The 21,505-nt window shown below is 35.3% G+C and overlaps 1 protein-coding gene across 3 annotated transcripts; it reads right to left on the bottom strand.

Annotated features, from left to right (window-relative positions):
• Positions 1-855: 855 nt before the first annotated feature.
• On the bottom strand, positions 856-17,149 carry LOC114725975 (E3 ubiquitin-protein ligase UPL5). 3 transcript variants are annotated; one of them, XM_028912532.1, is made up of 4 exons: positions 17,074-17,149; positions 15,102-16,975; positions 1,838-2,427; positions 856-1,475 (listed from the first exon to the last, which is right to left on the bottom strand). In XM_028912532.1, exons 2-4 carry the CDS (start codon positions 16,951-16,953, stop codon positions 1,212-1,214), a joined length of 2,706 nt encoding a protein of 901 aa, XP_028768365.1. In that variant the 5' UTR covers positions 16,954-16,975; positions 17,074-17,149; the 3' UTR covers positions 856-1,211. The 3 variants fall into 3 exon arrangements, with proteins under 3 accessions (XP_028768365.1, XP_028768364.1, XP_028768366.1); XM_028912531.1 differs by having other exon boundaries at positions 15,102-17,140; XM_028912533.1 differs by lacking the exon at positions 856-1,475 and having other exon boundaries at positions 1,869-2,038; positions 2,131-2,427; positions 15,102-17,143.
• Between the last annotated feature and the right edge of the window lie 4,356 nt (positions 17,150-21,505).

Below are 21,505 nucleotides of genomic sequence, written 5' to 3'. Positions count from 1 at the left end.
TCTTTGTTAGTGGTGTTATAGCTGGTGATTGTATCCCATATGGATCAGCTTAGTTTATTGGGAAAATTGCACCAAAGTCCCACCTAAGAGAATTAAACACAAAAAAATCCGTTGAAATCAGCAAATTATTTTGAAGTCTCAAAAGACCCTATTGCTAGAGAATTCATTTGTTTAATTACCAAATTACCCTTTTTTTTTAAGTTTGCATTGACAATTGAAAGAGCAGTTGTTGACAACTTAAGATGTAACGATTAACAACTATCGCAATAAATATTGACTACTTATACATTATATTTTGTGATGCGCTGAGAAAATGTATTGTTAATATCTGTTATGATAGTCGTCAATTTTTACATCTTAAATTATCAACGACTATTCTTTCAGTTGTCAATTTTTACATCTTAAATTGTCAACGACTATTCTTTTAGTTGTCAATACAAACTTTAAAAAAAAATAAGGAGAAGTTGCTAATTAAACAAATCAAATTTATTGCAACAAAGCCCTTTGGGACTTCAAAATAATTTGATGATTTCAAAGGATTTTTTTTTTATTCAATTCCTTTGGATGGGACCTTAATTACAATTTTTCCTAGTTCATTTGGCACGGCTCACCCACAAATTTTAGACGGAAAAATAACCAAGTGCCAACATATATTTGACAAGATTTATACAGAATTTCGAAAGCTGCTCTATGAACATGGGTAAACAAAATTCTCAGCGTCTATGGAAAAGCTCAAAATGAATGACATCACTGGCACAAACAGAATCATAATCCATTACATTTTTTTTTCAATCCATAAATAAGACAATCATGAAATTCTTTACCGTTAGTGGGGAAAAATGCAGGGAGGAAGGATCACAGTATAAAATTTCCACTAATTGTAATTATAAGGGGCAAGAGTTGCTCTTTGAGCATAATTGTCCAGACTACAACGTTTAATGCAAAGGGATATTCAGTGTCCAGTATAAGAGTTACTGCTAAAAAGATAAACCGCAGAGACATACTACTTTCTTAAGCCATACTTCCTTGATACCCTAAATTTATAAACATTTGACAATGACTTCGCAACCCTTATATCTGAACACCAGAACTATAGCGCCTTCTTACATTGATCACAAAACAGACAAGTTTATCCTATAATCTGTACAAGAGTTGAGTGCCAATATTTCTATGTGCAGTCAGAATCACTTCTATCCAAAATGCAAGAATATTCACCACGTACCAAAGCTGCAGCCAATGTGTTCCTGTGTGATGATTCGAAGACAATCTTGCATGACACAGAAAGATGGATATGGAGGGAAACACAGCCGGAAGAAGCATGTGTGCGATGAAGGAAGGTGATCATCGGGTTCCATGGAGTTGTAAATGTAGAGACGAGAAGACAAACCTTTGAAACCTTCCACAGGTAAATACTTCAGAGACGTCCAAAAAAACAAAAGAACCTTCCTTTGCTCTGCTGACATTTTCCCCACAATCTGCCATGTTTTCCCCCAAAGACAAAAAAGTTAAATCATTTAAAAAGTTAAATAGTGTTTAAATTAAATGCTGCAACCATAAACTATTTTTTTTTTTGGTAAAAGGCATATATGTCAGCACTATGGCGTTGTCCTTTTGGCAAAACAAGGTATTACAATTGTGATGTCAGCATGGTACTTCACTACTGGAGATCGTTGCAATATATCTCCCTGGTTCCAGGAGTTGTTACAAGAGCTTTGAATTAACGAGAGAGGAATAAAACTACATCACTAAAGATGGAACTGAAAAATAAAATTATAAAAAAGGATAAAGATTTAAGTTTTTAGTTTTTTTTTTTGGGGGGGGGGGGGGGGTTGCGTACCTCCCAGAACCAAGATATTTGAGGATCTGTTTCTTTATAGCCATTGTATTCGGTATGTGCCTTCCAATCTTCAACAGAAATGGTACTTTCACTCCCATGAAGCATCCAATCAAGATCCTCAAGATCTAGACTTTGAAAAAAGAACTGTTGGAGTCTTGGGTTGCAAAGAATATCAGCAAAACCTTGGGCAAAATGTGACACCTGCTCAGATATAGATGTTACAAAACGATCCTGTATAAGAAGATCAACATACTTCTCCCTGTTCTTACTATTAACAACAAGGCTTTTCCCACCTGGGCAAAGCTCAACCACTTTCATGTGTCCTAATTCCTCCACCTCTCTAACAAAGGTCAGCCCTAAAGCATCTGAATCAATGAAATCAGCATCCATCTCCAGTATTTGCTTGCAGCTACCGTACAAATATGGATCAGCATCCTGTATATCTTCTAAAGTAATATACGTTCCAGCCAATTGCATGAAAAACACACGATCCAAAACGATGCCCACTTGCACCCTATGCATTAAAGCTAATGCAATAACTCGACCAGAGAAGGTGAAGTAATCAAGGTGCAGAGGATGTACCTTGGATGCTGCCGACATGTAAAGGAAGGGTACAATAAATTAAATAGTCCAAGGAGGGATAATCAATGACTACTGAGTCAACATATACACAAATGTGGAAAAATGTTGAAAATAGAACACAAATGAATCAAAATATGGTAGATCAAGTTCAAAGAGAAGCTTCATCATCCCCCTTAGATGCATGATAAAGTCCCCCAAAAAATTGAGAATGGATCAAGAGCGTAAATGTTATCATTGGAAGAACTTTGAATGCAAGAATCTTAACATACAAATTTCCCCAACACCAAAGTTCAAGTGGAGAGGACTTTGCGCTCCCAATAGAGACCACATATTTTGATCCGACAATCATAAATTGACCTTAATGAGTGCAAATATTATATATGGCCCGGATGAGCTATTACTTGAATAAGAACAACCGAATTCCTAAATCAACCGAAGTAGGGCACACATAAAATCTCTACATCTAATGGGGGGAGTTAGTCCAACCCTCCATGCAATGCGCCACATTGCCATTTTTACACCCCATCTTATGCAATTTTATTTTAAGCAAAGAAAGCATAATATGTTCAGACTCATTATCCTCTGCTCCACATTTCTTTCTCCTGACATATGTATCCAGAGGCTCGTAAATACTCGGAAGAATTAGACAGAAGGACCAAATTCACACATTAATAATTAAGAAGGTCCTCAATTTACCACCCTCAAGATGCATGTCTACCAGTCTACGGGTATTTACCATTTACCATTCATATGGTGCAAATTTACAATAAAAAGATATTTAATACTGTTTACCACTCAAAAACAAACGAGTAGAACAATGAGTATTTACCACTAGTGATCCTTAGGAATAAAAGATTTGTGAATTCGGTTCTCAGGCATAATTCTCCCTAATTACTCCCCCTGAAAATGTGATTTGTCCTAGGCAAGAAAGAAACTGCTGAGCAATCAAATCATGTTCTTCCCAGTTTGCCTCTTCCTATGGTCTGTCCAGGCACCGTATTAAGATTTCAAGACAAGGGTGACCAGCTAGTCCAAGCTTTCGCATGTTATAAATGAAGCTCCCAATCAACTGTAAGAGGCATAGGGTGGGTGGTCTGGTTGGTATGTGCCCAAGCACAAAACAAAGGTACATAAAACATAGGACGTGTGTCAGATGATGTTGGCAACTCTAATTCATAAGCAACTTCCACCAACCATTTATGATTGAGTTTGACGCATATGTCAAAGCAGTACAAGATATATTTTATATACGTTGATGAAATCAAAAGGGAGAGGCTTCAAGATTAAGCGATTTTGCTCATTGGTAGCAGCATATTGCTGAAGATGCTTAAGGCTGTGGTGATCGTTTTGACAAAGAATGAACAGCATAATAGATAATGTCTCCACTTTTGAAGGGCAAGTCTAGCCAAGAGTTTACAATCATAAAAAGATTTGTAACAATTTGAAAAAGATAAACTCTTGCTGAAATAAGCAATAAGAAGCCTTGTTACTTTTGCGAACCACTCGAACCCATTCTTTTCGGTAATGTCTATTCAAGGCTGAGCAGAAAATGCCATACTTTAGAGCAAGACTACTATGATAGTCGGTTAAACACAGAAAGCCACGTATTTATGTGATATTACTAGGTAGAGCCATCGGCGTACTAATTTGACTTTGCACAAATCAACCACCACACCTTCCTTAGAAATTAAGTGACTCAAAGTTTAGACCTGTAGCTGACCAGATAGACACTTGTTAACATAAGCAAAGTATGCAATGGTGTGGAGGGCAATTTGTAGATCATCCAAAGGCTGCTCAAGATTTTGGCTGTAAATCAAGATGTTGAAGAAAACCAAAATGAATTCAGACATACAGATGAACTGAGTCATTCACGGATGCCTAGAATGCTGGAACGTAAGTGGCATTATCAAAATTCATAGTGGCCAAACTGAATGCAATTGATTGAGCAATGAACATCAACTGGGCAAACCCGATTTTAAATATATCTCAATTTTTGAGGGAAAACACAAAGAAAGAAAAAAAATACACCATGTAGTTTATTGAGGCGTTCATCAATGTTTGGTATTAGGCACTTATCTGGTAAGGAGATCTTGTTAAGGTCAATGTAATCCACAAAGAAATACCCCGTGGAATCATTCTTTTTACTTCGTAATACAAGGCTAGGAAATGGATTGGAGCAACTTTAATAAGCCCAAGTGCATGTGTGATTGATTGCCAATTCCTCTCTGAAGATGAGGCCAATCAGCTGAGATTGCCCCAGCTGAAGTGCTCTAATCACAGCAACTAGGGAGGGGTCAAAAAACGCTAAAGGTCAAAAACAGAAGAGGCAGAAATTGGTGAAGAACTCCTGGCGTGGTTTCATAAAGCATTCTGTGGCTATATGGCTTTGCGATTTTGACAACAGAGCTAAGGAAGCACAGCCAACACCATGAATCCCTTCAAAGAAGGCCCAGCAACAGAAGGCCAAACTCAAGCATGTGCGTGGTACAATTGTGTAAAAATAAAATTTAATGTAATATAAATCTAATAAATCTTAAACGATAATATAAATATAAATGATAAAATCTGAATAACCCTAAATAAGATAATCCCAGACAAGATAGGATATTAGGATAAACCTATAAATCCCAATCCAAAGAAAATACATTTAACGATAATATTAATCCTAAGAATTTAAAATGAAGAGAACACAATCAATCTAATATCCTAGGGTTTTCTACTCCTTTATTCAATTTATCGAAAAAGGCCTAACAATTGAAGAGAGATAGGGGAAATTTATAGAGCTCGAGGCACAACTATAATTTAACAGAATAAAATATAATAAATCTTAAAAGATAATATGAAGATGAGGAATAAAATCTTAAATATAAAATAATCCTAAATCCTAAATATTATAATCCTAGATAAGATAGGATAATGGGATAAATCTTATAGATCCTAATCCAAAGTACATTTAAAGATAAATATAAATTCTAAGAATTTAAAATAGATATACCAAAACCAATCTATATCCTAACATTTCCCACTCCTTGTAAAGAGTCTTCCTTCCTACATCAATAAAATAAACATGTATGCACTAAGATTATATGAGGACAAGAAAGACAGAGAACATGGAAGTGGCAAAAAAAGAAACCAAGAAAAAGGAGGGAAAGGAGCAATATATGAGGAGTAAAATAAATTTGAACACAATAGAAAAGCAGCAAGCGAAAAGGGCTGGCATCATACTAGTTGCTTAGGCTGCCGTGGGAAATTCTGCAGCCACTATCAAAAACTATATATCTACATGCCTGAAAGCTGGTATCCTCACATGTCATGTGATTAGGGTCTGAATTGTGTCTAGCATTTGAGAGTATTTAGAGCCAATTCACATTTGGATCAGTCATTGGACTTATTCATCTCCTCTTGTACAATTTATTTTACCTTGCCCGTGTGCTGGAGGCTACAATTGTGGCAATTTATATATGACCTCCATTACACACAAACAAGAAGACTCTAAACACAGAAGTGGACCATAGGTGACTACGCTACCTTCCGTTATCTTTTCAGTCTTTCTTATGATAAGGTTATTTACATTACTATATATTAATAATTTATTAAAGATTTATTTATTGTGTGTATTTTTAATTTTAATCATCATATCGTGAGATTTTAGTACCAGAGAGAATGGTTGAGAGAATATGCGTGTGTGTGTGTGTGTGTATTAATTTGAGATATTGACCTGATTTGAGTTTAGGCCGAAAAAAGGAAAGATGGGGAAACTTGACCCAAATTCACTCTCATTTCACCAAAGAACTCAGGCCAAGCTATGGCTAGAACTAAGTCCACCTTCTCAAGATTGAAGGAAGAAAAAATAAAAATTGACCTTGAGACCCCATAACTCACCTTTATTACATTCATCTTTGGCATAAATTTTTCTAACATCCCCAGACATCACTAAATAATAGTGTGACTTGTGCATCTCAATTCCCGACTGCTTCACTATGTGTGATAATATGGAATTATGGGTGGCTTCGTTATCAATTAGCACTATCACATGCTTTCCTCCTAATTATCCCACTAACGTCACAGTATTAGAGCCAACGAATCCCACAACTGAAGTGAATTTGAACTTCACGGATGCAATCACCTTTTCAAGTACATCTTCCCCCACCTCTACAGCTCAATCTAAATCATTTTTCCTCATCATCTTCTATAATTAGCAACATCAACAATTTCTTCCTATAGCACTTGTGATTGGGTCCCATAGTTTCTTCACAATTGAAATATCAATTCTCATCTCCTATTAATCTCAACTTCAAGAGGTCCCTGGCCACCCTTGCCTCTGTTGCTGCTATTGCTAGTTGAAGTAACAGGAATCACCACTTTGTTTCTTAAATTCTTCAACCCTTCTCCCTATTTGTTCTCAATTCTCTTACTAGTCAACTGACTGAAATTGCTCTTCGGTGCCTCTCAAAAATCCCAAATACTTAAGAGAATGGGGTTTAGTACCTCCCCACGTCACGTCATTAACAGTCAAAGGTTGAACCCCCCCCCCCTCAAAAAAAAAAAATCTAATGGAAGTTTTTTTAATAAAGAACTGGACATGGATTCTGGTAGATCAGATTCCAGTAGAATTGCGTCAGACTTGTTTCAATAATCTTCTACAATTGCTTCTTGTTTCAATCTCACCATCTCTATCCTGGATCGTGTTTCCAATAATGGTGCTCGTTGGCTGAAGAAACAGATTTGATACCATAGCGAGCGTAGAAAAGTGTACTCCCTCCAGTCCCTTCTATTAGAGCCCAATAACTAAATTATGCGGTTTAAAAAACTAGTTCAAATTAGTTAGAAGTAATAAATATGCAAGAAATGAACTTTGTTCCCCAAGCATGCCATTATTTATAAGGGGCAAATGCCAGAGAAAGTGTGGGAAAGTGGGCCTGCCATCAACAGCCCATGAACCAGTGTTTAACCCAATCTTCTAGGATGTTTAACCATAAATGTTGTGACGGTCAGATTGACATAAAATCTGACCATTATCCTATCCCATGATTCTAGGAGCTGTTTAGGGGAACCAAATCAGATCGACAATAATTAGGAATACCCCCCCTTGACCTATATATCATGTAAAATGCTGTTCAGTAAATACATATGGCGAATTATTCAGAAATCTTTCATGGTATTAGAGCTGTGTCAAACACGCTCTCAATGGCGTTTAAGGCTGCAGTCTTTGCTGCTCAAGGCAGCGACTCTAATCCAACACAGCAAGGGACACTGGCCCGAGTCCCTCAATCCAATGCATTCTCTCAATTTCCGGTTACCAATTGCGTAAATGGGCATAAGTACCTACAGTGGTCCCGACATGTGTTGATGTTTGTTCGGGGTCAAAATAAGGAGAAATATCTCACTGCAGCTCCACCAGCATTCACCGACTCCCAGTTTGCAACATGGTGTGCGAAAAACAACATAGTGATGACATGGCTTACTAACTGGATGACTACCGATATAGGTGAAAACTACCTTCTCACCACCACATCCAAAGAGATCTAAGATTCTGCTAAAGCCACCTACTCTGTCACGAAAAACACAGCGGCTCTGTTTCAGGTTAAGTGGCAACTCCATGATTTAATCAAAGGTGAACAAACTGTTGACCAATATTTTACTGCTTTAATGAAACTTTGGCAGCAAATAGACCTCTATGAGGTTCATCACTGGCCAAGCACTGCAGCAACCATGTACTACAAAAAACTAATGGATCAAGAATGCTGCTACAAGTTCCTTCTTGGTCTTGATGATTCCTATGAAGACAGGCGAGCATGAATCATGAGTCTCAAGCCACTTCTATCACTACTTGAAGCATTCAACACTGTTAAGTTTGAGGAAAGTAGGAAGGTATTGATCACTGACTCTAATATTCCCTCTAATTCACCTAACTCTTCTGCTCTTGCTACAATGGCCCACAAAGCAAGCCCAAGGCAAAAAAAGGTAATAAGTGATGTGACCACTATCATAAAAGTGGTCACACTTGAGAAGTGTGCTACTAGAAGCTGCATGGCAAGCCTCCAAACAACAAGGGCCAAGGGAATATTTTACTGCTTTAATGAAACTTTGGCAGCAAATAGACCTCTATGAGGTTCATCACTGGCCAAGCACTGCAGCAACCATGCCCTACAAAAAACTAATGGATCAAGAATGCTGCTACAAGTTCCTTCTTGGTCTTGATGATTCCTATGAAGACAGGCGAGCATGAATCATGAGTCTCAAGCCACTTCTATCACTACTTGAAGCATTCAACACTGTTAAGTTTGAGGAAAGTAGGAAGGTATTGATCACTGACTCTAATATTCCCTCTAATTCACCTAACTCTTCTGCTCTTGCTACAATGGCCCACAAAGCAAGCCCAAGGCAAAAAAAGGTAATAAGTGATGTGACCACTATCATAAAAGTGGTCACACTTGAGAAGTGTGCTACTAGAAGCTGCATGGCAAGCCTCCAAACAAGCCAAGGGCCAAACCTGGCTGCAACGGAATGATGGTATGTGCTACTTTTAATGAAACCATCAGTCATGATGAACTGCTGTTGCTGCGAAAATTTTTGGATAAGCACCTGCCCTCTACTTCTGAGAGTAAGACCACCCCTTCTGTCACTCTAGCCCATGTAGGTACAGCCCTCATTCATGCTTTTCATAGTCTGACTACATCTAGAAATCTATGGATTACAGATTCTGGTGCAACTCATCACATTACTAGATTTAAGGAATTATTTTCTGAATTTAATAATTTTTCTTCACACAAAACTGTGGAAGTTGCTAATGGGCAATTTGCCCAAGTAAAAGGCTTGGGAACTATGATTATTACTCCTAATATTATTCTACATGATGTCTCACATGTTCCTGAGATTGAATGCAGCTTGCTGTCACTACAATAGGTCGCTAAAAAACTTCACTGTCTTGTTACATTTGATAACATTAGCTGCGTTTTTCAGGATTTGGCATTAGGGAAGAAGATTGGCACTGCTAAAGTATGGAATGGGCTCTACTACATCCAAGGCTCCTCCCTAAAACACCCTATTTGTCACTCTCTTTTATCCCCTAAGGCCCTGATGAAATAATGCTGTGGCACTCTAGATTGGGCCATCCTAGTTTAAGCTATATGCAAGTTTTATTTCCAAATATTAATAAAAATTCTGTTGCTGACTTTCATTGTGACACTTGCTATTTTGCAAAACAAGTTCAAAATCCATATTTATCTCAACCTTATAAGCCCTCTCATCCTTTTTACCTTACACATAGTGATGTTTGGTGATTATCTAAATTTGAAACGAATTCCAAAGGTCGCTGGTTTGTAACTTTTATTGATCACACAAGATTAACTTGGGTTTTTCTAATGAAGGATAAACCTAAAGTTTTTACTGTTTTCAAAATTTCTGTCTCTATTAAAAATCAATTCCAAACCTCCATCCAAATTTTATGAACAGACAATGGAAAGGAATATTTAAACTCTCCTTTTACAAACTTCTTGGCTACTAATGGTATCCGTCATCAAACCTCTTGCACCTACTCTCCATAACAAAATGGAATCTCTGAAAGAAAAAATAGGCACCTTATTGAAGTAGCTAGAGCTCTCATGTTTGAAACCAATGTTCCTTTGAGATTTTGGGAGGATGCTATACTTACTACTACCCATTTAACAAATCGCATGCCTTCCAAAGTCTTACATTTCAAAACCCCTCTCCAGACTCTTCTTGAACATTTTCCCAACTCTGCTCTCTTTACCTCTCTACCAAAAAAGGTTTTTGGTTCCACTGCTTTTGTATACAATGAACATTGGGGGAACTGGATCCTAGAGCCATAAAATGTATTTTTTCTCGGCTACTCCTCAAACCAAAGAGGTTATAAATGCTACTCTCCCATCACCAACAGAATTTACATTACTATGAATGTGAGGTTTGTTGAAAAACAACCATATTATCACAAATCACCCACTCAAAGGGAGAATCAGGAAAATGATTGGATAATTTGTGATCACTCTAACAAGCAATCAGACCCCTTGAACTACACAAACCCTTCAATACCTTTAGATATACCTATTACCTCTCCTTCTGTGCCTCAAAACAGCCGCCCCCAAAACAGCTCAGAAAGGACTGAACAACCCAACCAGACCTGAAAACTCCCCAAGCAGATCTGTGCCTCAAAACAGAAACTTCTTTGAACCCCTAAACTCTATTTCTGACCAAGATATGACAGAAAACTCGATAGAATCACCCGTTCATAACACAGAACAGCAACACAATGAAGGAAAGCCCATTACTAATCCAAGACACAGTCATGATTCTGCACCTGAACCTAGTTCTGAAGATCTCCATTGGCTCATTGCCTCAAGAAAAGGTAAAAAGAGCTGCACTCAGCAGCCTATCAGTAAATATGTGCCTTTATAAGCTCTCTCTCTCTTCATCTAAAGACTTTTGTAGCTAACATAGAAAATGTGAAGATTCCTAAGAACTTCAGTGAACCTATTTCAGATCCAAATAGGAAGCAAGCCATCGAAGAGGAATTGAGAGCTCTACATAAGAATAGAAACCGGAAAATTACAAATCTGCCTAAAGGTAAAACAAAGGTAAGTAGTAATTGAGTATTCACAGTAAAACATAATCCAAATGGGAGTATAAATAATTATAAGGCTCGTTTAGTTGCTAGAGGGTTTACTCAAACTTATGGCATAGATTATCAAGAAACCTTTGCTCCAACATGGACTAGTCTTTACACCACCATCTTGATATTAAAAATGCTTTCCTAAATGGAGGCCAAGAAGAAGAAGTTTATATGAAAATCCCTCTGGGGATGAGAAATTCAGAGACCTTTGGGAAAGTCTGCAGGTTGTACAAATCTTTGTATGGGCTAGAACAGTTCCCAAGAGCTTGGTTTGAGAAATTTTCCCAAGCAATTAAGGGGCACGGCTACAAACAATGTCAGGCTGATGATACACTATTTATTAAGCACTATAATGACAAGCTAACAGCTCTCATTGTATGTGTCGATATCATATTGACAGGTAATGATGAGAAAGAAATTGGGAAGCTTAAGGAAAATCTAGCAACCAAATTCGAAATAAAAGACCTTAGTCCACTATAGTATTTCCCTAGGATGGAAGTAGCGCCAATGAAAAAGCCAGGATAAGTATATCCCAACAAAAGTATACACTAGATCTCCTACAACTAAAAGGGATGCCAGGATCTCGGCCAGCCAACACCTCAACAGAACTAACTCAGAAGTTGACAATTAAGCCCAATAGAGAAGCAGTGAACAAAGAAAGGCATCAAAGGCTAGTGGGAAAACTCATCTACCTATCCCACACTAAACCTGATATTTGTTATCCAGTTAGTGTAGTAAGCCAATTCTCAAGTAGTCCCCAAAAGGAACATATGAAATCCTAAGATATCTCAAAAAGACTGCATGACAAGAATTGTTCTTTGCAAAAGATGACTTAAAAGAAGTGGAGCTTTTCACAGATGCTGACTGGACTGGCTCTAAAAGGGATAGACAGTCTACCATTGGTTATTGCTCCTATGTATGTAGAAACTTAGTAACTTGGAGAAGCAAGCAACTGGTAGTTTCAAGAAGCTCAGCAGAACCAGAATATAGGGCTCTGGCTCTAGGTATCTGTGAGGGGATATGGCTTGTAAGGCTTCTCAAGGAATTAAATATGAAAGGCAAGGTACCAATAAAGGTGTGGTGTGATATACTCTCGACAATAAAAATTGCTAACAACCCTGTACACCATGATCACACAAAGCATGTGGAAATAGATCATCACTTCATCGAAGAAAAGATAGACAACAAAGTGATTGACCTAGCCTACATACCCTCAAGATATCATATTGCAAACGTGATGACAAAGTCCTTAACTAAAGAAAAATTTGAAGGATTCAAAAACAAGCTGGGAATGATCAACAACTATTCACCAGCTTGAGAGGGAGTATGGGAAAGTGGGCTTGCCATCAGCGGCCCATGGCCGGTGTTTAACCCTAATCTTCTAGGATCATTTAACCATAAATGTTGTAATGGTCAGATTAAGATAAAATCTGACCTAATCTGACCATTATCCTATCCCGTGATTCTAGGAGTTGTTCAGGGAAACCAAATCAGATCTACAATAATTAGGAATATCCCCTCTTGACCTATATATCATGTAAAATGCTATTCAGTAAACACATATAGCAAATTATTCAGAAATCTTTCAGAAAGTATGAAAGAGAATGTAGTGAACTTTCTAATTAATGCAATATATAAAATTAATTAGGGGCAAAAATGGTAAAAAGACATTAAATATTTAGACAACCACAAGTGGAATCTTATAAAAAGGACCGGAGGGAGTATTACTGAGTCACTAGGCACACTCATCACATCAGCATATGCTCCTATTTACACCAATAAGAGCCTCCTAATTAACTCACTTGCTCTCTTAACCCTTTCCTGACTAATCACTAATCTCTATGTAAACAGTAGCTTAGTGGACTGAATCTAAACCCAACATTCATCACTATCAAAGTTTCAAGGGCAGAATGGTAATATCAAGCTTTGTCAAGATAACTTTCTCTAATGCATTAGACTCTCACAATTTTGGTCAACGCGTTATCAGCATATAAAACTGATGGCAATGAAGATGTCATCACATTATGATTTGGCAATTTCTGTATCAGCCCTAAATTGTTCATAAGTACTCAAGCCAAATCTTGAGTGACAAAAGAGATGAAATCAAGTAGAAGAACAAAGAATTCAAAGAATGGTGTTGGAATGTAAAGTAAGATAAGAACAGAAGTTCTAGGGTTTCATAAAAACAATGTGAATAGAAACTAAATATTGGCCACTAACTAGGTCTGTGTATAGAACCTAAAGACATAGCAAACTGAACTTGAGTTCGTCAATTCAAGCTAGGTTTGTTCAAGAAAAAAGAAGACAAGCACAAAAAGACAAGCACAAAACAAGTACAAAATATAAAATAGGTTGGACCCTCAAGTCAAATCAAGCTTTAAGTTAGCACTCAGGACTAAGAAGCCCAACCTGGCCCAAAGGTTATTTATACAACAAGTCTTACCCTATTAGGAGGGATCAGCTGTATGAAACACACTACGCCAATGTGCTCTGCAGCCCCAAGGATTCTTTATGTACAGACACATTTTTCCTCCAACGCACCATTGTTTAGTGATATCCTTATATTAAACCTAATTCTTCAATCAATCCCTCCTCATTTTGCACAAGGAAATCCCAGTGCATGATGACTCTATATATACATATACATATATATTTTAATTTTGGTAAAGGATGACTCTATATTTTGATATTAATTAACATATTTTTCATTATAATTAGGAATTCATGAGAGTTATTTGAATTGATTAAGTAAAATAAAAAGCGAAAATTTATCAAATTAGTTGATGAGGAAAAAATGACTTAATTTGTGGTTAGTTTTTGGGCATGATTTCTGTATTAATTGAATTCCGTTGCCAAATAGAGGATATAGCCAAGGAAAAAAGCAAGAAAAGAAGACAACAATCAAACATACATACACAAATTATACATGTTAATAAGGTGCTTTACACAGACATGTGCACACACACTGCCATTAATCCATTACACATGTTAATAAGGTGCTCTAATGTAAGCATGAGAGCTGAATGTCCAAGAAACAACAATTTCTAGAGACCGTAGGCAAGTGTAACTTGGAGAAACTAAGTTACTAAGAAGAATCTAGCTCAGAATTCATCTCTAATCTTCATGAACTTAACAACTTAAAGGAAAAGATGATGATGCCATTCAATAAGGTAATGTTTTCCGTTTCATATTTTTGATATTTACATTTATTATTAAACATTGCCTTTTATTCACATAGCAATGGATAATCGATAATGAATTCTTTATATATTGCTCAGAGTTTCTGGTGTGACTGAAAGTCGAAGGAAAGATCGTATGACCACTGCTTTACGTGAAACAGCCACTTACATTTCTGATTTGTCAGGTGTGTCATTTATTTAGATTTTATATCATTCTTTTGGAATTATGGATTACGTTTGTATGATTTTCTTAGCCGTATGAGACTTTGTCTGTGACAGAATTATTTACATTATCAAACTTTAGTGTAACTAATTGGTTTACTGCTATATTTAACTTACAGGATATGGTGCTTTCTTGCATTTATCAATGGGGGAATGACACTTTATGTCCCAAAAGGTTAAAACAATGAGAGTTAAGTCCCCAAAAAAAAATTTTGAAAAATGAGTTCAAATATTGATTTTGTAAACACGAATCTCATGCAAACTAAGAGTTATTTTTTAAATTTAAATACTTCATATGCAATTGAACTACTAAATTTGCAGTTATTTAAATTAATATTTGCAACTCATTTTTTGAAAAATTTGTTGGCACCTAACTGTCATTAATTTGCTCTATTGGAGCCTAACTATATTTCTCCCATTATGAATTTACTTCAAGCTTTAAGAATACTTAAAAGGGATTATTTTATAATTCAAAACCCTTGGAAATCAAACAACATAACAGTTTCCATAGATCCATACAGCAAAACCCCGATCAAATACATAGAATTTGAAACAAGAAAAAAAAAATCATTACAGGGCAATATAGCACAGATAGAAAAGAAAATTACTCTGGAAAAAATGCATTTGAGCTCAGATTCTAGATGGAACATACCAGGATTGGGAAGAAATCTCCTCTGGTCATTTGGGCACGCCACAAAAAGAGCATTTTGTGGATTAAATAAAGCTTGGCATACCAAGAAAAACCACTCTCGCAGTACACCTGGACCTGTAGCTTCCTCATTTTTGAATTCCATAAAAAGACCAGCATGTAGAGATTCAGGCTCTGCCCGTCCTATATATTCAAATGATTCTGCCAACAGCTGAGACCGGTCAATGAGCATCTCATGCAATTCCTCATAGTCCTCTTTTACATCTGGGAACATCATCATCACCAAATGCCTTCTGCATTCGAAATTCGTTACGCACTTGTGTTCCAGAATCCACTGATGATCATCAGTTCTCTTTGCATATTGGGTGATAAGTAGAACCAGCATGCTTCTCTGACGTCTCAAAACCCACCAAAATTCCTCTTCAGCTCCATCATAGAGCTTAGAGAGGTGATACAATTCCTTCAAGATGGAAAGATACTGAGACCATGCTGAATAAAAATTATGTCCCTCATCTCGTTCCTTGGCAGCCAAAATTTCCTGCATTTTATTTAGGCACTGATCCATTTTTTGTAATAATTCATTAAATATAAGATGAATATCATCCAGTAACAGGAGCTTATTTAGTTTTTCATCAGACTTGGAAGAATGTAGACTCTTGAAAGCTAGTGGCTCGCTGATTCTAGTTCTTAAGGGCAGTAAGAATGCAGTAAAATCTCGAACATCAACCACCGATGGCCCTCCACTAGTGGGGGATTCCATACTCATATCCAAAGCCCTCAACAGTCTGTTTGCAATCTCCCGAACAAAAGGGAGAATATCTTCAATTAAAATCAACTGCTTTTCGCTCAAATCCTTTTCATTCTCAGAAACATAGGCAATGATAGCAGTCTCCAAAAAAGACCCAAAGGTGCTCCGACATGAGAGATATAAAGGATCCTCAGGACCTGCCCTTCTAAGTAATTTGCAAAACTCCAGCACTACACGCGCACACGTAGTATGCAATGATTTAGACAAGGTACTGCGACAGGAACTCAAAAAATGCCTAATTGAGCAATCACCACATTCTTTGTTACCTACATAGGGTGACATATAGAGCATAACTAGCATAGCAGCGGCAGATGAAGACAAAAATATCTGGAAATACCCAGAAGCTGCATCGTTATCAATTCTAGAAGTCATTTGTAAATAATCAGTCATGAGGGCTTTGATCATTTTCAAGGCATCATGTTCCACTTCACCCCTGCAGAGACGCCAAATTAGAGAAACCATATCGTTGATTACCTGCCAAGCTTGAGGATGTTCAGTGCTGCGCATGCGCCCAACCAATTGAAGCGAACAATCTCTCTCAATTGCACACTCGACCAGAGTCTGTTCCCACTGAAGCTGTTTACCCATATATATCAGTCTCTGTTCAAACAGCGGAATGCCCGTAATTGCTTGGATACGTTCATGAATCGATTTTACTGTATCTTGTGGACAAGCTTCAAGTACCATAGTTTTTGCTTCTGACATCAATCGAATGAAAAATTGCAACCTCGACCATGGCCGGGTCGACTCGGACCGGGACGAACAAGCGTACGGGGCTGTGCCCGATACCCCAGTACCAACAACATCTAAGAGAGACCCGTTAAAAGTTTCCGAATTGCAAAAATTTTGGGCTTTAGGTTCGTCTTTCCTCATTCTTACCGATACCAAGTCGCATGAGTCGCAAAAATCAGAAAAGTTTTCCCCGTCATAGTTGAAGGCTGCCGTGAAATCATCAAATTTACGTTTGGTTGAGGTACGGTGGTGATCGGCACCACCTCCGCCGCGCTGATGAACGCAATCGACGGTCGGGGTCTCGATTACAGACATCTAGGAGCCCCAGCCGCCGCCGCTGCCGGATAAATAATCAGTGATGAAAGCAGGAAGCTATGCGATAATTTTCAGGGCGCATATGGCAATCATAACTGAAAAGACAAATTTCTTGGTTACCTTGCTTCAGAGCTTAACGACAACTTCCATGGCCGGCGATGATAAAACTCATCAGAGGTTTCGGCTGTTGAGTTTACCAATGCCTGTATTCTTACGCTGACATATATACCAGTTTTGTTTCTTACCTTAATTTATTAGTGCTTAATTAATTAATTAATTAATGTTTTAATTTTCTATTAGTTGTATTAGATTCTTCCCGTAAAATAATTTATTATTTATTCATAGTATACCATAAGTCATGCGACTTATTCTTTAACGTCCGTATAAGGCGTGAGACTAAGCTCTGGCTATTTATAGCTTCTCCAATATTGCGCCTGTTTGGAATCATGTTTGGAATTATAATAGAAATTCTTTATGAATACGTTTTATGTAAATTGAAATAAAATTTTTTTCATATATTTATTTCGTATTTTATAATTTATTATTGAAAAGTTACTTATAAGCTGTTCTAAACAGGTTATTATTATATTTTATCAATCATCAATTGCTAATGATTTAAAATTTTTATATATTAGATTAGATTTTTCCATAAATAAGTTATCCTATATGATGTTGTAGCTAATTTGCAAACTCTATGATGCTGTAATGACAAAATAAGTTTTTTTTTTTTGCCATTGACAAAAAGATTAATGTTATAAATGAGCAGCTATAATAGATATCTTCATTTAACCTTTTTCCCCCAGTAATACAACAACTTCCCCACAATAATAGTTTAACTTGTAAGAATATGGCTTATAATTTGACTTGTAAGAATATGACTTATAATTTAAGGTTATGGGTTTAGAGTTGGCTGCCAATGTGAGAACGGCAGTAAATCTGTAAATAAATGCTCCATCCAAAAGTATGACCAAACTTAAACCTCTCTTAGCTTTTTTCCTTTCATTTATATAATATTTATATTTTTTATTTTTAACAGTATTTAAAATTTTTTATATTGTATTATATTTTAATAAATATTTTATTAATATGTTTCAACTGAGGTTTATTATTAGAACATGCCTCCTCTTGTATTGCATCATGGTGCCATATTGAAACTTGTTATTACATGAAGATTTTTTAAATAATTTATTCTTTAATCTTAATATCATATTATTACATCGAGTGATTCCACAATGTTTTAATAATATACTTGATATTATTTAAATATTAATAAAATAAAAATTTTACAAAATTATATAATAATCCATATTTATTTTAGATCATTCATTTAAATAATAACTAGCAATACATCCATATGGATGTATTGAAATATTTTATATTGAAACAGATTTATTGCTCCTTTGCAAGCTGTCAAAACACACATCTATACATGTTATAAAGAAGATTTGATATTTTTTAACGAAAAAAAAATTTGAGACTGAAGTTATAATTTAGTAAATTGGAAATTTTTTTTTTGCTATTGATAGATATTCTCCTATTAAAGATAATTTTATTCAAGATAGATATTAAATATGGGTATTTCTTTTAATAAAAATTTAAATATTAATTCGCCATATTATGAAAAAATTTTAATTTGTAAATAACAAGCATTTTTTTTCATTTATAAATGGAATAATTTTGTTCAAATGTAACCCGTGGTATTCTAAAGTTATAACAAGTAATGCTCTTAACTACTAACAAGTGGTCTTATTATATTTTTATTTCCCTTCATATTTAATATTTTTTCCTTGTTTACCATCTAAATTTTGCTTTTATTTGAATGTATTCTATTTAATATGAATTTTAGTTCAATTTAAACTTTTTTTTACCTTGAAAACTTAGTGGAAAATTTGATTTAATCCAATACTTAGTATCATTATATAATTCACAATAAATTTTATTTTTCCTCTATATTTACTATGTTCAAATATCAATAAATAATTATTATGCTAAAAGAAGTATGGATATATAACTGAGTCTGGGAGCCTGATCGTTTAATGGCACCAAATATTTTTTCATGTCTATTTTAAATAATTGTCTTAACTACTATTTTGATATTTAAGATGTGATTAGCATAAAGTAAACTATATATTTCAATTACAGCCATTAGTCATTAAACTTATAATATATTAGTTTGGACTAATGTAGACATTTGAGTTGTGACCAAATACAAAACAAAAAAAGTTTTTAAAATAAAATGATAGAATAAAATTTATTTATTATGAACATAAAAATAAAAAAATTATTATTCTCATGACTGTCTATATATAATATATAATCTAGGTGATTATTCAAATCCATGTCATAAAATTAATCCAAGTGTATGCTCAGTGAGAATCACATCATTAGCTATCAATGTTGTTTTTCTAACAAATTAACAAATTATAAGTATAGAAACCAATGCATATAATTGAAGAAACTATGTACAAAAACTTCATTAAAAATAAGATAAAATTATTGGGACTTGCATATTAATTTTTCACATAAAGTCTTATGTTGTCTCGAGAAAAAATATTTATGTTAGAAAAAATATACAGATTTATATTTTTATGTATCTTAATATCTTGCTAATTTCATTTTTTTCTTTTCTCAAAAAAATATAAACATTACACAAACACATATATGTAGGGCCTTTTTAGAATAGCTTATAAGAAACTTTTCAATAATAATTTACAGAATACGAGATAAGTATGTAAAAAGAGTTTTATATCAGCTTATATAAAACATGCTTATAAATGTTTTTGAACCTTTTCACAAGCAGACCCATAAAGATTATAACTAGTTCTCAGTTGCTTTGAAAGCACCACACTGCCTAGTCCAAGCACCAATGCAAGAAGCTGGCCTTAAAAAAAAAAAAAAAAGCACCATTTAAGGAGGTTAGAATGGTAACGGTGCATTTTTCGTATATTTTATTTTTAGATAAAGATGTAAAAGTATCATAAAGTTTAGTTGGGAAAAAAATATCATAAAGTGTTACTCAAAGTATGTCCATTGTCCAATGCATATGCCTTTTGAAGATACAATAATATTCATAAACTTGCAAAACCAAAGTAATACTCTTCTAGTTATTAATATAAGACTCATTTAACTAATTTGATTAAATTAAGAAAGTTAGGTAAGTTAGTTAATTATAAGAAGAGTGACACATTTTTCCTAAAACACCATAATCATCTTTCTTAATACCTCATCTCCCTCTTCTACTTGATTATGGTGGAGAGAGTATCTATAGGGGTAATTTAAATAAAATTGATAAATATGATAAATGGGTCTTATATTTAGGACCAAAATTAACTCAATAATTAAGTTATATGTTAAGGACCGAAGGAGTAATATACAATTGTTAGATTCACCAAACGATCATGGATCGCGCTTGTTGGCTGAAAATGATAACATGGAAGAATATTTGACCATCATAATGTCCAGAGGCAATGGCGGGGGGTGGGGAAAGAAAAAAACATTTTGATATTACTTTCTTATTTTAAAAAAATTGAAAATTCCTAACCCTTTCATCTGCACATTGGCCAACCCTTTACTGCTTCTCCCCTTCCAACGTCATTCCGAGGCTCTCCTTCCTCCTCTCTAATGGTGACTCCGTTTCTAGCTTCTCCCTCCTCCTCCCTAACACCATTCATAAATTGATCTCCTTCTTGCTCTTTGACCCTGACATTGTTCTGAAGCTCGCTCTCTCTTCGTCTTCAACGCTGTTCCCAGACACCAAACATCTTTCCCAACCATCTTTGATTACTCTTCCACCCATCTGAAGGCTAGATGTAAGCAGGTTTGAAAGCTGATTCCAAGATCTGATGGGTAGTGTGTTTGAAGGTTTATTCGACGAAGGCTTGATCTAACTATTTGAATATTGATCCATTTGCTTTGCTTCTTCAATTTCGCCTTTGATTTCTTCATGTTTGATCCATCTGCTCTGCATCTTCTCATCTCCAATCTTGTTTAAACACATTCTAATTCTTTTATATCCTGATTTTCGCCTTTGGTTTTTTTTTTTTTTTAATTTCTGGATGTTGTCGGTCGATTGCCATATTTTTCTTCTTTTTTAATTTTGTTTTTTTTTGTTTTAATTTGATTAGGACTTGATTTGAGTATGTTGATATGGGATAATATTGTTGAATTGGTTTGATATGGGATGATATTTGGAATTTGCTGCTAGTTTATTTGAACATGGTTATGATGGTGTGATTAGTGATGGAAGAAGATGGAATATTTTTTAGTAGAGTGTGACAACTATGCTGATGTGAATACCAACGCGGAAAAAAAAAAAAAGGACGTTAGGCGTGGATAATAATGTCATTTTTATATTATTTTAAATTTTTATGAGTAGTTTTGCATCCAAACAAAGTATATCGTGTTTAGTGCATATCGAATATAAATTGATAAATTTTCACCTTAACCTTTTAATAACCGCTCCAAATATCCTTCTACTTTAGAGGTAAGGATAGGAAAGGAAAGAGAGTGAAAATTTATTAAAATTTCTCCTCCTTTTTTCTTCATGTTATTT

The sequence above is a fragment of the Neltuma alba genome, unplaced genomic scaffold, assembly GCF_004799145.2.
Source record: "Neltuma alba isolate B1F8T4 unplaced genomic scaffold, ASM479914v2 tig00012318_pilon, whole genome shotgun sequence".
In the NCBI taxonomy this organism is placed as follows: Eukaryota; Viridiplantae; Streptophyta; class Magnoliopsida; order Fabales; family Fabaceae; genus Neltuma; species Neltuma alba.
This window is presented reverse-complemented; position numbering and strand designations above follow the sequence as displayed.

What these genes read in the sequence shown, in the direction of transcription:
- LOC114725975 (XM_028912532.1), bottom strand. Translation starts at nt 16,953, where the DNA reads ATGTCTGTAATCGAGACCCCGACCGTCGATTGCGTTCATCAGCGCGGC. An exon ending in GAGATTTCTTCCCAATCCTG is followed by an intron (nt 2,428 to 15,101) that starts GTATGTTCCATC and finishes ACATGTCGGCAG; the next exon opens with CATCCAAGGTACATCCTCTG. An exon ending in AAATATCTTGGTTCTGGGAG is followed by an intron (nt 1,476 to 1,837) that starts GTACGCAACCCC and finishes AAAACATGGCAG; the next exon opens with ATTGTGGGGAAAATGTCAGC.